This window comes from Notolepis coatsorum (assembly GCF_963971535.1).
Source record: "Notolepis coatsorum genome assembly, chromosome: 12".
Lineage (NCBI taxonomy): Eukaryota > Metazoa > Chordata > Actinopteri > Aulopiformes > Paralepididae > Notolepis > Notolepis coatsorum.
In genome coordinates this window covers 76436877-76449900 of record NC_140176.1, presented here as the reverse complement: position 1 = coordinate 76449900, position 13024 = coordinate 76436877, and the positions used below count along the sequence as shown (strand labels likewise).

Here is a 13024-nt window from a genome sequence, read left to right as displayed (position 1 = left end):
AGAGGCCCTTTTGTCCTCTCGCCAGACAATCATTGTAAATAAGAATTCGTTTTTTAATTGACCAGCCTGGTTAAATAAAGGTTTAAATAAAAGAAATGTAATACAAAATTTAAATAGAGACAAGTGGCCCTTTCTGAGAGATCACAAACTCTAGGTGAGGTTCACTCAAAGTGTTTACTGGTCAGATTGGGATGGAAAACAAGATGACTCATCGTGGATCTATCTGATCTCTTTCAGGGTTGCGACCACCAGATGTTGGTTGACATGTTACTGAGGCTCAAATCTATTATCTACCTACCTGGGGATTATGTCGTGCAAAAAGTAAGTTTGTGTGTGTGTGTGTGTGTGTGTGTGTGTGTGTGTGTGTGTGTGTGTGTGTGTGTCTGTGTGTGTGTCTGTCTGTGTGTGTGTCTGTCTGTGTGTGTGTGTGTGTGTCTGTGTGTGTGTCTGTGTCTGTGTCTGTGTGTGTGTGTGTCTGTCTGTGTGTGTGTCTGTCTGTGTGTGTGTCTGTCTGTGTGTGTGTCTGTCTGTGTGTGTGTGTGTGTGTCTGTGTGTGTGTCTGTGTCTGTGTCTGTGTGTGTGTGTGTCTGTCTGTGTGTGTGTCTGTCTGTGTGTGTGTCTGTCTGTGTGTGTGTCTGTCTGTGTGTGTGTGTGTGTCTGTGTCTGTCTGTCTGTCTGTCTGTCTGTCTGTCTGTCTGTCTGTCTGTCTGTCTGTCTGTCTGTCTGTCTGTCTGTCTGTCTGTCTGTCTGTCTGTCTGTCTGTCTGTCTGTCTGTCTGTCTGTCTGTCTGTCTGTCTGTCTGTCTGTCTGTCTGTCTGTCTGTCTGTCTGTCTGTCTGTCTGTCTGTCTGTCTGTCTGTCTGTCTGTCTGTCTGTCTGTCTGTCTGTCTGTCTGTCTGTCTGTCTGTCTGTCTGTCTGTCTGTCTGTCTGTCTGTCTGTCTGTCTGTCTGTCTGTCTGTCTGTCTGTCTGTCTGTCTGTCTGTCTGTCTGTCTGTCTGTCTGTCTGTCTGTCTGTCTGTCTGTCTGTCTGTCTGTCTGTCTGTCTGTCTGTCTGTCTGTCTGTCTGTCTGTCTGTCTGTCTGTCTGTCTGTCTGTCTGTCTGTCTGTCTGTCTGTCTGTCTGTCTGTCTGTCTGTCTGTCTGTCTGTCTGTCTGTCTGTCTGTCTGTCTGTCTGTCTGTCTGTCTGTCTGTCTGTCTGTCTGTCTGTCTGTCTGTCTGTCTGTCTGTCTGTCTGTCTGTCTGTCTGTCTGTCTGTCTGTCTGTCTGTCTGTCTGTCTGTCTGTCTGTCTGTCTGTCTGTCTGTCTGTCTGTCTGTCTGTCTGTCTGTCTGTCTGTCTGTCTGTCTGTCTGTCTGTCTGTCTGTCTGTCTGTCTGTCTGTCTGTCTGTCTGTCTGTCTGTCTGTCTGTCTGTCTGTCTGTCTGTCTGTCTGTCTGTCTGTCTGTCTGTCTGTCTGTCTGTCTGTCTGTCTGTCTGTCTGTCTGTCTGTCTGTCTGTCTGTCTGTCTGTCTGTCTGTCTGTCTGTCTGTCTGTCTGTCTGTCTGTCTGTCTGTCTGTCTGTCTGTCTGTCTGTCTGTCTGTCTGTCTGTCTGTCTGTCTGTCTGTCTGTCTGTCTGTCTGTCTGTCTGTCTGTCTGTCTGTCTGTCTGTCTGTCTGTCTGTCTGTCTGTCTGTCTGTCTGTCTGTCTGTCTGTCTGTCTGTCTGTCTGTCTGTCTGTCTGTCTGTCTGTCTGTCTGTCTGTCTGTCTGTCTGTCTGTCTGTCTGTCTGTCTGTCTGTCTGTCTGTCTGTCTGTCTGTCTGTCTGTCTGTCTGTCTGTCTGTCTGTCTGTCTGTCTGTCTGTCTGTCTGTCTGTCTGTCTGTCTGTCTGTCTGTCTGTCTGTCTGTCTGTCTGTCTGTCTGTCTGTCTGTCTGTCTGTCTGTCTGTCTGTCTGTCTGTCTGTCTGTCTGTCTGTCTGTCTGTCTGTCTGTCTGTCTGTCTGTCTGTCTGTCTGTCTGTCTGTCTGTCTGTCTGTCTGTCTGTCTGTCTGTCTGTCTGTCTGTCTGTCTGTCTGTCTGTCTGTCTGTCTGTCTGTCTGTCTGTCTGTCTGTCTGTCTGTCTGTCTGTCTGTCTGTCTGTCTGTCTGTCTGTCTGTCTGTCTGTCTGTCTGTCTGTCTGTCTGTCTGTCTGTCTGTCTGTCTGTCTGTCTGTCTGTCTGTCTGTCTGTCTGTCTGTCTGTCTGTCTGTCTGTCTGTCTGTCTGTCTGTCTGTCTGTCTGTCTGTCTGTCTGTCTGTCTGTCTGTCTGTCTGTCTGTCTGTCTGTCTGTCTGTCTGTCTGTCTGTCTGTCTGTCTGTCTGTCTGTCTGTCTGTCTGTCTGTGTTTATCTGTGCCGGGGCTAGCTTATTTTGGGCCCTATGCAAAATCTTTCTTAGGGGCCCCCCTATTGGTCAACAATGCTGAAGTAAATGTTCTCGCAAGATGCTGCTGTTCCCCTATCCATCTCCCTATCTTAATAACAGCTGTCGGATCTTTTCTAATCAACAATAAATGTGTTTGTCTTAACGTTAGCTTCAAATGTAGAGGTGCCTTACACACCAGTTAGGACAGCCGAATCACGTCCAATCTTTCGCCGTCGACTAAAGACTCACTTCTTCAACCATTATCTGAATTTAAAAAAAAAAAACTATAAAAAAAAAAAAAATCTAACCCTAACTAACCGTACTGTCATGCACTTGTCCTAATAAACTAACCTACACTGTAGCACTCAACACTTTGATGAACATTGTTACTCAGCTGATAGAGTTGTGCCCTTCCTGATGGCTTGTCGTACAGAACTTGTAAGTCGCTTTGGATAAAAGCGTCAGCTAAATGACTAAATGTAAATGTAAATGTACACACTACACACTTGAGTGCATGCTTACCAACTGTTAGTCTGCAACACTACTAGACATCTAAGAAGGGAGATCCCCCCTTGAATGGCCCTTGTAACTGAGGGGTACAATTCCCTGACTGTATTAATCAAGTACTGATATCATTAAATCACTACCGTCTATGTACTCCTGGCCAATACTGTACATAAGTATTTTAGATTAGAACACTCCCACAATAACACGGTTTTCCACACAAAATACTAATTTACAATATTTATTACATAAAGGAATAGTATTACATAATATACTTTGCTTAGATTGCGCTTATAAGGCAAATAGAATGTGCAGGTAAATCAATAATGGATATTAAGGATGATCTCTATGGTGCTCTGGGAAAGGGGGTACTACCGGTTGTAAGCCAGCAGAGGGGGCCAAAGCTCTATGCAAGTCAATGGTTCACGGAGGCGATGTCACCCCTGGAGCAGCGGGGATAGGCAGCCTGGTCCCAGGATGCGCGCCGTGTAGGTGAAAGCTGTGGAGTCTCTGGTACGACAAAGACAGGCTTGAGTGATGTCCCCACGGGCACGTGGATCCCACAGCAGTGGGTGTAGACGGTTCTCTGCTTCCAGTAGCGTGATGAAGAATGAAGAATAATAATCCTTGCCGGAGAAGTGGCACTGCGGGCGGGGTGTAAATCCCCCGTGGTGCTGCTGGTCCGGTGTAGATATCCTCCGGTGCGGTAGTGCACGGTTGACCTTGACGTTACTATACTATTAGCATGGGCAATAAGTGCTCTATGTAGACGCACAATCACTCACTCCACGTGGTCTTTGACTCGTAATGAAGGTTTACTAATAAATAGAGAACGATACGACAAACAGACGTATTAGGATAACACGAGGCTCTATCTTGGGGCAATGCGAGCCCTGCTTTGCCCACGTTGCGTAGTGGGTGAGACGTTACTTGGATAACTGAACCAGACTGAACTGAAGGCGAACTGAAGAGGAACTGCAAGGGAAGTTCTACATTTCTTGCGCCCTATTTATATGTACCGTGGACAAATAGTGCCATTCTGCTTTCGGTAGCCGTATTAGTGGGCAGAAGCTGGGCATGTACAGACATATCTCGTCGGTACCTTTGAAGTCAGCTCGAGGGGGGTAAGGCAGTGGCGCCGGGGGATCGCTTCCAATAGGAGAACGAATATTATGGTCTGTCCTGCTACCAGGTAAAGGGATATTCCGTATATATTGTACAAGGAATATACAGGGGATATCAAACGATATACAAATATTATACATGGGATCTCAGGCAATAAATATATATATTCGGTTTAATCTGACCCTTTGTAACAGCCTCCCCCTAATTAGTCCCACCTAATTAGCTAAGCAGAGACAGATTAACCGCACTGTCCACTACTCAATGTCTGTGAGGGGTCGGGCAGTTCACAAAGTCAGGGGTCATGGTCGTCATTAGGCAAGTCGGGGAGCCTTGGCGACTCTATCAGCCTCGCCACGGGTCGGTTGTAGATCCGCCCTTGGCCGAGCACTTCTGCCACTCTGACCTTTCCGTCGGCACCAGTGGTCACTTTGCTTACGCGGCCGGCCGGCCACGCAGCTCGGGGTGGTGACTGGTCTATGGTCATGACGACTGGACGGGATGAAGGGGGGCTTAGGGGGGAGCGGGCCTGAGACTGCTTTGATCTGGGCTTGGCTGTGCTTTCTCCTCCTCCGTCTGTTTCTCTTGTTCGCTCTGTACCCCGTGTGAGGAGGGGCCGGTCCCGGCCGCCCCGTCAAGGAGTCGCTTGGGGTGCTGGGTTCGAGGTCAGCTACGTCTGAAGCGCAGCTGAGGGGGGTGGAGTTCCGAACTCCCTCTGGTACCCACGGTTCTCTCACAGGCCTCTCGCTTAATGTCAATAGCCTCTGCTGTACGGGGGAGAGGCCGGTGTCTTCTTCTGTCGCTCTGGAGTGGAGGCAGCTAGTGGCTGCTGTTCGGTTGAGAGATTTAGCGAGGGGGCCTTGTAGTGTCCACCCTAGGCGGGTCTCGACTGCTGCAGGACAGCCTCGGGTTCCGGTATGGACCCGGTCTATCGGGACGATGAGGTCCGCATGGTCGGAGCCTATCAGCAGGGTCGGGGTGGCGCCGTCTATGAGCGGGATAGGTAGTTGACGCAGGTGCACACACTTATCCATCAGCTGTGGGATGGGGTAGGTGTACTGTGATAGTCCTATTTCTTGGCTGGTGAAAGCATTTGTAATCCTATACCGTCGCTCTGGCTGCCCGCTTGCTGCGATAGTGAAGGAGACATTCTCGCCCTTTATCGTCTTTAAATCTCTTCTTATTGTCCGAATCGTCATTTGGTTCTCGCTCCCCCGCAGTCCCAGCTGGGCCGCAGCGGACGCGAGCAGAAGGGTCTTCTCTGACCCGTCATCAAGGACGGCGTAAGTGTCCATGACTTTGTCCCCGTGGCTCAGGAGCACTCTGACCACTTTGAGGAGCACACGGGGGGTCCCGCTATGCTGGGGGTCTATGTGGAGCACTCCTGTCTCGGGTGGTGACGTAGACTCTATATGGTACGAGTCGCACCTTGTCCGCCAGTGTCTGCCGTGGCAGTCGGGACACCAGGGAGCGGTCTGGTGGAACTTTGGTTCTGGTGCCACCGCCTCGGCATGGTACAGTACCGCGACGGGCCCACTCGGTTGTCCTGGCTGACGCCTGTTGAGGTCATGCAGGACCTCCAGGTGGGTGCCACCGCACCTGCTGCACTTTTTCTTCAAGTGGCACTCAGCTGCTAGGTGGCTGCGCGCGCAGCGGAAGCAGCGGCGGTGGTCCTTGACCCACTGGCTCACATCATCCGTGGTCAGCTTCTTGAAATCTTCGCACTGATGGAGCCGATGTTCTCCCTCACAGTACTGGCACTCAATCTTCCACTGGTCCTCTTTCGTCGAGGGGGTGTTGTGGTTGGAGTGCTGCGGTACTGCTTCGGCTTGGTGCATAACAGTCACCGATCTTCTTCCATCATTTATTCTCCTGGGTCCCTCTCTGGAGCTTGGCGTGCTCCGCCCGAAGGTGTCCAGTCGTAAGCTGCTGACCTCTCTCGCCAGGAAGTCGGCCAGATCAAGGAGGGATGGCTCGGGGCCGTCGGGGTCGCGGTAGTCCCTCTGCCGCCGAAAGCGCTCCTGTCTTGCGGGTGGCAGCTTCTCCAAAATCCTCTCAACGTTAGAGTTGGCGTATAGCTCATGCCTGCCCTTCTCCCGTTGCGCTCCCAGCATCCTCACCAGGGACTGCACTTTGATTGACAGGTCGTCTAGTGAGCGATTGTCTGTGGCTGGGGGTAGGCGGTCAATATGCCTTATCTCTTCTATTACGTAATCCCATATACGTCCATATCTCTGGTCCAGCGCTGCAAGGGCCGCTGTGTATGGTGTCGAAGAGGTGGCATAGGCCAGCGCTATATTGTGCGCTCGCGGTACTTTCAGGTGCTTCAGTAATATTGCATACTTGTGGCGTTCATCAGCGACATCCACCATCATTGTCTCTAGGCACATCCGGAGCTCCGTGTACTGTGCTCGACTCTCATAGGCGAAGTCGGGAAATGACGGCGTGGCAATGTATGATGTCATGGATGACTGGCACATCGGTGAGCGTTGGGGGAGAGGCCTCCTAGGCGAGTCTCCTCTTGTGTGTCGTCTTGGGCTGGTACTTGGTGGGTACCGAAGGTCGGGTACCCAGGTGCTGTTCCTCGGGGCTGACAGTGCGTCAAACTCACCCGTGGGTTGAGTCGGGGGTTTGTAACGCAGGGCCTCGGGGCTGACTTCTGGGCTGTACTGGACCTCCTGGTCCTGAGTACGTTGCTGCTGGTCGGGGCTGTACTGGGCCTCCTGGGCCAGAGCACGTTGCTGCTGGTCGGCTTGACACTCCTCTTCCTCCTCCTCCTCTTCCTCTGCTAGGACCTGGAGTCTTTTGTTCAGTCTCTCGGCGTGGTCCGGTTCTGTACCCCGGTTGCTAGGTCTCGTATGGACCGGCTGGGGAGGGGGTTCAGAGACGTGGGCAGGCTCCTCCTGTTGGCGGGGTCCCGGGTCGCTTCGTCGGGTAGGGGAATGTGTCCTAGACCCGTGTCTTGACGACCTCTGAGAGCTCCGTGCGGAGTGAGGGGGTGTCGCCATGGCAACCAGTTTGTCCATCAGCTCCGCCTGCAGCCGGTCGCGCTCTGCCTCGCGCCGGGCATGGGCTGCGTCGCGCGCTGCTTCGCGCTGGGCATTGGCGGCGTCGCGCTGCGCATTGGCGCTGGCCTGGGCAGCGTCGCGCTGTGGGAAGACGCCGTGCGGGGCGATCGGCTCCCGGCAGTACTTGTTGGAGATCCGTTCTCCTGTTGCGTACCGAGGAGATCCGTCTCCTGGGTGCGCGTCTCTCTAGGGTTGTCTTCCTCCCGGGGGTGATCGGGGACTATTTCTTCGGTATTGTCTGGGGGTAAAGTCGTGTCAGTTCCCTCCTGGTCCCCACCGTGAGCTTGGTCAGTTACATTAGCACCCACTCGGGCCTCTGTGGTCGGGGTAGCCTGGTTGTTAAGGTCAGACATGATTTTACTTTCTACTTTTTCCGCGTTTAACTTCCCTTTAAAGCTAGGTATTGGACTGACAGAGTATGCCTCTAGGTAGGGAGGTGGCTGTCGTCTGCGCTGCGGGCGATCTAGCTTAGGAGAACCGTTTGTGGAGTGTTCGTCATCGGCCATGTCAATATTAATATTATATTAATATTACGCTAATTATTCTCCGGCTATCGAAGGACCAATTGTAACTGAGGGGTACAATTCCCTGACTGTATTAATCAAGTACTGATATCATTAAATCACTACCGTCTATGTACTCCTGGCCAATACTGTACATAAGTATTTTAGATTAGAACACTCCCACAATAACACGGTTTTCCACACAAAATACTCGTTTACAATATTTATTACATAAAGGAATAGTATTACATAATATACTTTGCTTAGATTGCGCTTATAAGGCAAATAGAATGTGCAGGTAAATCAATAATGGATATTAAGGATGATCTCTATGGTGCTCTGGGAAAGGGGGTACTACCGGTTGTAAGCCAGCAGAGGGGGCCAAAGCTCTATGCAAGTCAATGGTTCACGGAGGCGATGTCACCCCTGGAGCAGCGGGGATAGGCAGCCTGGTCCCAGGATGCGCGCCGTGTAGGTGAAAGCTGTGGAGTCTCTGGTACGACAAAGACAGGCTTGAGTGATGTCCCCACGGGCACGTGGATCCCACAGCAGTGGGTGTAGACGGTTCTCTGCTTCCAGTAGCGTGGTGAAGAATGAAGAATAATAATCCTTGCCGGAGAAGTGGCACTGCGGGCGGGGTGTAAATCCCCCGTGGTGCTGCTGGTCCGGTGTAGATATCCTCCGGTGCGGTAGTGCACGGTTGACCTTGACGTTACTATACTATTAGCACGGGCAATAAGTGCTCTATGTAGACGCACAATCACTCACTCCACGTGGTCTTTGACTCGTAATGAAGGTTTACTAATAAATAGAGAACGATACGACAAACAGACGTATTAGGATAACACGAGGCTCTATCTTGGGGCAATGCGAGCCCTGCTTTGCCCACGTTGCGTAGTGGGTGAGACGTTACTTGGATAACTGAACCAGACTGAACTGAAGGCGAACTGAAGAGGAACTGCAAGGGAAGTTCTACATTTCTTGCGCCCTATTTATATGTACCGTGGACAAATAGTGCCATTCTGCTTTCGGTAGCCGTATTAGTGGGCAGAAGCTGGGCATGTACAGACATATCTCGTCGGTACCTTTGAAGTCAGCTCGAGGGGGGTAAGGCAGTGGCGCCGGGGGATCGCTTCCAATAGGAGAACGAATATTATGGTCTGTCCTGCTACCAGGTAAAGGGATATTCCGTATATATTGTACAAGGAATATACAGGGGATATCAAACGATATACAAATATTATACATGGGATCTCAGGCAATAAATATATATATTCGGTTTAATCTGACCCTTTGTAACAGCCCTTCTAAGGTTTCTCTCCTCCACACTGCCTGTGGAGCATTTTTTCCCTATTGTTAGGTTTTAGTGAGTTTTTCCTTACCTTCGCGTGGGGTATATCTGGGAGTGCTTGCATTCTTTCATTTATTTGCATTTATTTTAAATTTGTTGGACCTTATGGTGTTCTTGTTCTGTTCATGACTTATTGTTATGTTTCTTCTTGACTTGTTTAAAGAAGACGTGTACGGCCCATGGGGACAATGACGTGTGTTGTCGGGCCTTACAAATACATTTGATTTGATTTGATTTGAATAGATCAATATACAAGGGTGTGAAAAAAATTGTGAGTGCCTAGAGTTTGTACTGAATTTGGTAGATCTGCTTTTGGCTTTTCTGCCCCTACATCATGGAATACCCTGCAGGAAACTCTGAAACTAGACAGTCTAGTGACTATGGGTCGGTTTAGAACCTTAATGACCAATCAGGTCACCACAATATGTCATTGTTTTAAAATTATTACTCTGTTTAAATTTTTTATATATTTTTAATGTATTTTAAAACGTGCTCTTAATTATTCTGATTGTCTGATGTCTTTATATTTATGAACGCACTGTGACACGTTTTTTTTTTTTTTTTTTTATACTTACATTTTTATTTCCAGTTTTTTGCTTTACAAACAAAACATCCACATACAATAATACAATTGGCGGTCAAAATTATAAACAACAGTACAATAGAATTCGATAGATAAGAACTAAAAGATATAGCTGATATTAGAAAAATGTATATCGAAATCGAATGACAAGTTGACCTAAAATAAATTCACTAAAGGGGAAAAGGAAAAAACACAGCTAAACAAAAACAAAGAAAAGAGAGAAACAATAAATAAATACAAAAAAATACAAAAAAAAAAAATACAAAAAAGTGACATGGGTTCTTTGGTACCTTCATAGTTTATTTTCGTTTCGTTTTTTCTTCTTGTCTCCTTTTTACTCTCCTGTGATGTCGTTTCTTTTTTTCCTATACTATTTCCCACTTCTCCCATTTTGATTCAAACTTCTTGTCTTGTAGCCTCAGCCTATGTGTGATTCTCTCCATTTCCTGTATCCCACCCACTATCTCTGTCCATTGTTCCCTCGTCGGTGCTTCTACTCTATACCACATTTTCGTCAGTGCTTTCTTGGCTGCTACTAGTAATATCTTAATCAAGTATATATCTTTCCCCTGCATTCCTTCCTGTGTTAAGTTCCCTAAATACAATACTTGTCCTGTCTGGGGTATTTCATATCCTACTATTTCATTTATTATCCCTCCTATCTCTTCCCAATAGTTCTTTATTATCGGACATCCCCAGAATATGTGTGTGTGGTTTGCTATTTCCTGTCCACATTTTCTCCAGCATGGTTTCTGTGTTGGTGTATAGTTGCCCTGTATTTCTGGTGTTATAAAAAATCGAATTATGTTTTTCCACCCAAACTCCCTCCATATCCTTGACCCTGTGGTTGTGTGTTGTATCTTACATATGTTATACCATTCTTCTTCTGTTATCTCCGTTTCTAATTCCTTCTCCCACTTTTCCTTTATATATTTGGTTGTGATGTCCTTGCTGTCCATTATTGCCCGATATAGTGCTGATATCCCCCCCCCCTTCCTTCCTTCGTATGCTTTTACCATTATCTTAATTATCCCATTCTGATCTTTGTCTTTGTCTAGTTTTATTTCCTTGTTGTAGTAGTCCCTAATCTGTAAATATCTAAAGTGGTCGCTATTCTCTAGTCCGAATCTTTCTTTCAATTTTTGTAGAGTCTGGATCTCCCCTCCTTCTGTTATTGTACATATTGCTGTTATGCCCCCCCTCTCCCATCTTTTGAACCCATGATCTTCTTTCCCTGGTTTAAATTTGTTGTCGTGCGTTATCCATCTCAGTATCTTGGTTTCTTTTTCTAGCTTGTATTTCTTTACTATCTTGTTCCATATATTTATAGTGAATTTGGTAATTGGGTCCATTAGTTGTTCCTTTCTTCTGTATAGCTCCCTGTCTCCTATTAGTGCCTGCACTTTGAGTCCCTCATTTTTTGTTTCTATGTCTTTCCATTTGGCTTCATAGTTCTCGTTGCACCAACATGTTACTATTATCAGCTGTGCTGCGTAGTAGTAATCTTCTAAACTAGGTATTGCCATTCCTCCTTTCTCCTTTTGTAATTGTAGAGTCACATATCTTATCCTTGGCCTTCCCCCCCCCCCATATGAATCTTGATATCTGTTTATTCCATTCCCTGAACTGGCTTTGTGGTATTAATATAGGTAGAGCCTGAAATAGGTATAGTAACCTTGGTAATATATTCATCTTTATAATTTCGATCCTTGAGCTAAAGTCTAGAGGCATTACTGTCCATCTTTCTAGGTCTTGTTTGATTTTATGATTAATCTGTGTATAGTTTGCATCGTATAGTCCCTCCACCTCTCTTGTAATATTCACTCCTAGGTATCTGATCCTGTCCATATCCCATTTAATCTTGTATTTGTCTTTGATCTCTGTCGTTGGGGTGTAGTTCAATGTTAAGGTCTGTGTCTTTGTTACGTTAAGTCTATATCCTGAGTAATATCCATATTCTGTCAGTAAGTCCATCAGTGTCGGGAAGCTTGTGTCTGGTTGTCTCATATATACTATCACATCATCTGCGAACAGTCCTAATTTATGTTCTGTTCCCCTTATCTCCACCCCTTTGATGTCCTCGGTCTGTCTAATTAGTTGAGCCAGTGGTTCGATGAATATATCGAAGAGCGTCGGCGAAAGACAACAGCCCTGTCTTGTAGCCCTCTCTAGTTTGATCCGGTCCGTCAGGTTGCCATTTACTTTAATCCTTGCCGTTGGTTCTTGATATAATGCCCTAATTGTTTTCATCGCGTTTTTGTCTAGTCCAAATTTCTCTAATACTTTATATAGGAATATCCAGCTTACACTGTCGAATGCTTTTTCTGCATCCAGGCTAACTAGTACTGCACTTCCTCCTTCTTTTTGTATCTCCTCTACTATCTGCACTGTCTTTCTTATGTTGTCCTGTGTTTTTCTTCCTTTAATGAATCCGGTCTGGTCTTCGTCTATAATATCTGGCATAAATGTCTCAAATCTTTTGGCTATTATCGATGTATACATCTTGTAATCTACATTAAGTATGGACACTGGTCTGAAGCTACTACATAGTTCCTAATCCTTCCCTTCCTTTGGAATCGTAGTAATTATTGGTTCTTTCCATGAGGGTGGCATTGTTCCTTTTTTCATTGTGTGTCTAAATGCTGCCTCTAATATGGGCCTCAGTTCCTGTCTAAATGTTTTGTAAAATTCCGAAGGGAACCCGTCGCTACCTGGTGACTTATTGTTCTTTGCTTTACTGATCGCATTTCCCACTTCCTGTTCTGTTATCTCTGCATTTAATATTTTGTTCTGTTCCGTTCCTATCGATGGTAAATCAAATTTTTCTAAGAATGTCTCTATCTCTTCTTCTCCTGCCGCTTTCGGTTGTGTGTATAGTGTCTTATAGTATTCTACAAAAGTCTTCTCTATTTCAGCTGGTTCTCTTAGTAACCTGTTTGTGTTTGTGTCTCTTATTGTGTGTATTGTATTTCGTTTCTGTTGTATTCTGATTCGTCTAGCTAAGAGTCTGGTTGCTCTCGTTCCTCCTTCATAGTATGTCTGTTTCACATATCTAGCCTTTTTCTCAATTTCTGTCAGTAATTCTTTGTTTATCTTTTCTCTAACGTCTTTTACTTCCCTAAGTGTCTCTTGGTTCTTTGAGTTTTGGTGTTTTTTCTCTAATTCTTTCAGTTTCTTTACTAAGTTCTGGTATGTCTCTATTCTGGCCCTCTTGAGTAGTGCTGCCTTTGCTATCAATTTTCCTCGTATTACTACCTTCATTGCATCCCATAGAATGTTTGGATCTACCTCTCCGTTATCATTTTCCTCTCTGTATCTTATTATGTCTTCTTTTACTTCGTCTACTAAGCCTTTGTTATTCAATAGCCCTACGTTCAGTCTCCAGACTGTGTTTCTCCGTCTACTTTTCAGATTTACTGTCAGATATATTGCGCTGTGATCTGATATGTCTGTTACCCCTATTCTACAATCTTCTACTCTGTATCTGTCCCCTGTTGTCATGAGGAAGTAATCTATC

General features: G+C 46.6%; 1 protein-coding gene across 1 annotated transcript in view; it reads left to right on the top strand.

Annotated features, from left to right (window-relative positions):
* The window catches only part of LOC311237919 (cyclic nucleotide-gated channel beta-3-like), a gene marked incomplete at both ends in the record, with an annotated part of 79206 nt that overhangs the window by 52041 nt on the left and 14141 nt on the right, over positions 1-13024 (top strand). The window contains one exon of the mRNA XM_084325893.1: positions 238-321. Within this exon, the coding sequence (XP_084182019.1) occupies positions 238-321 (84 nt within the window). The remainder of the gene's footprint in view (positions 1-237; positions 322-13024) is intronic.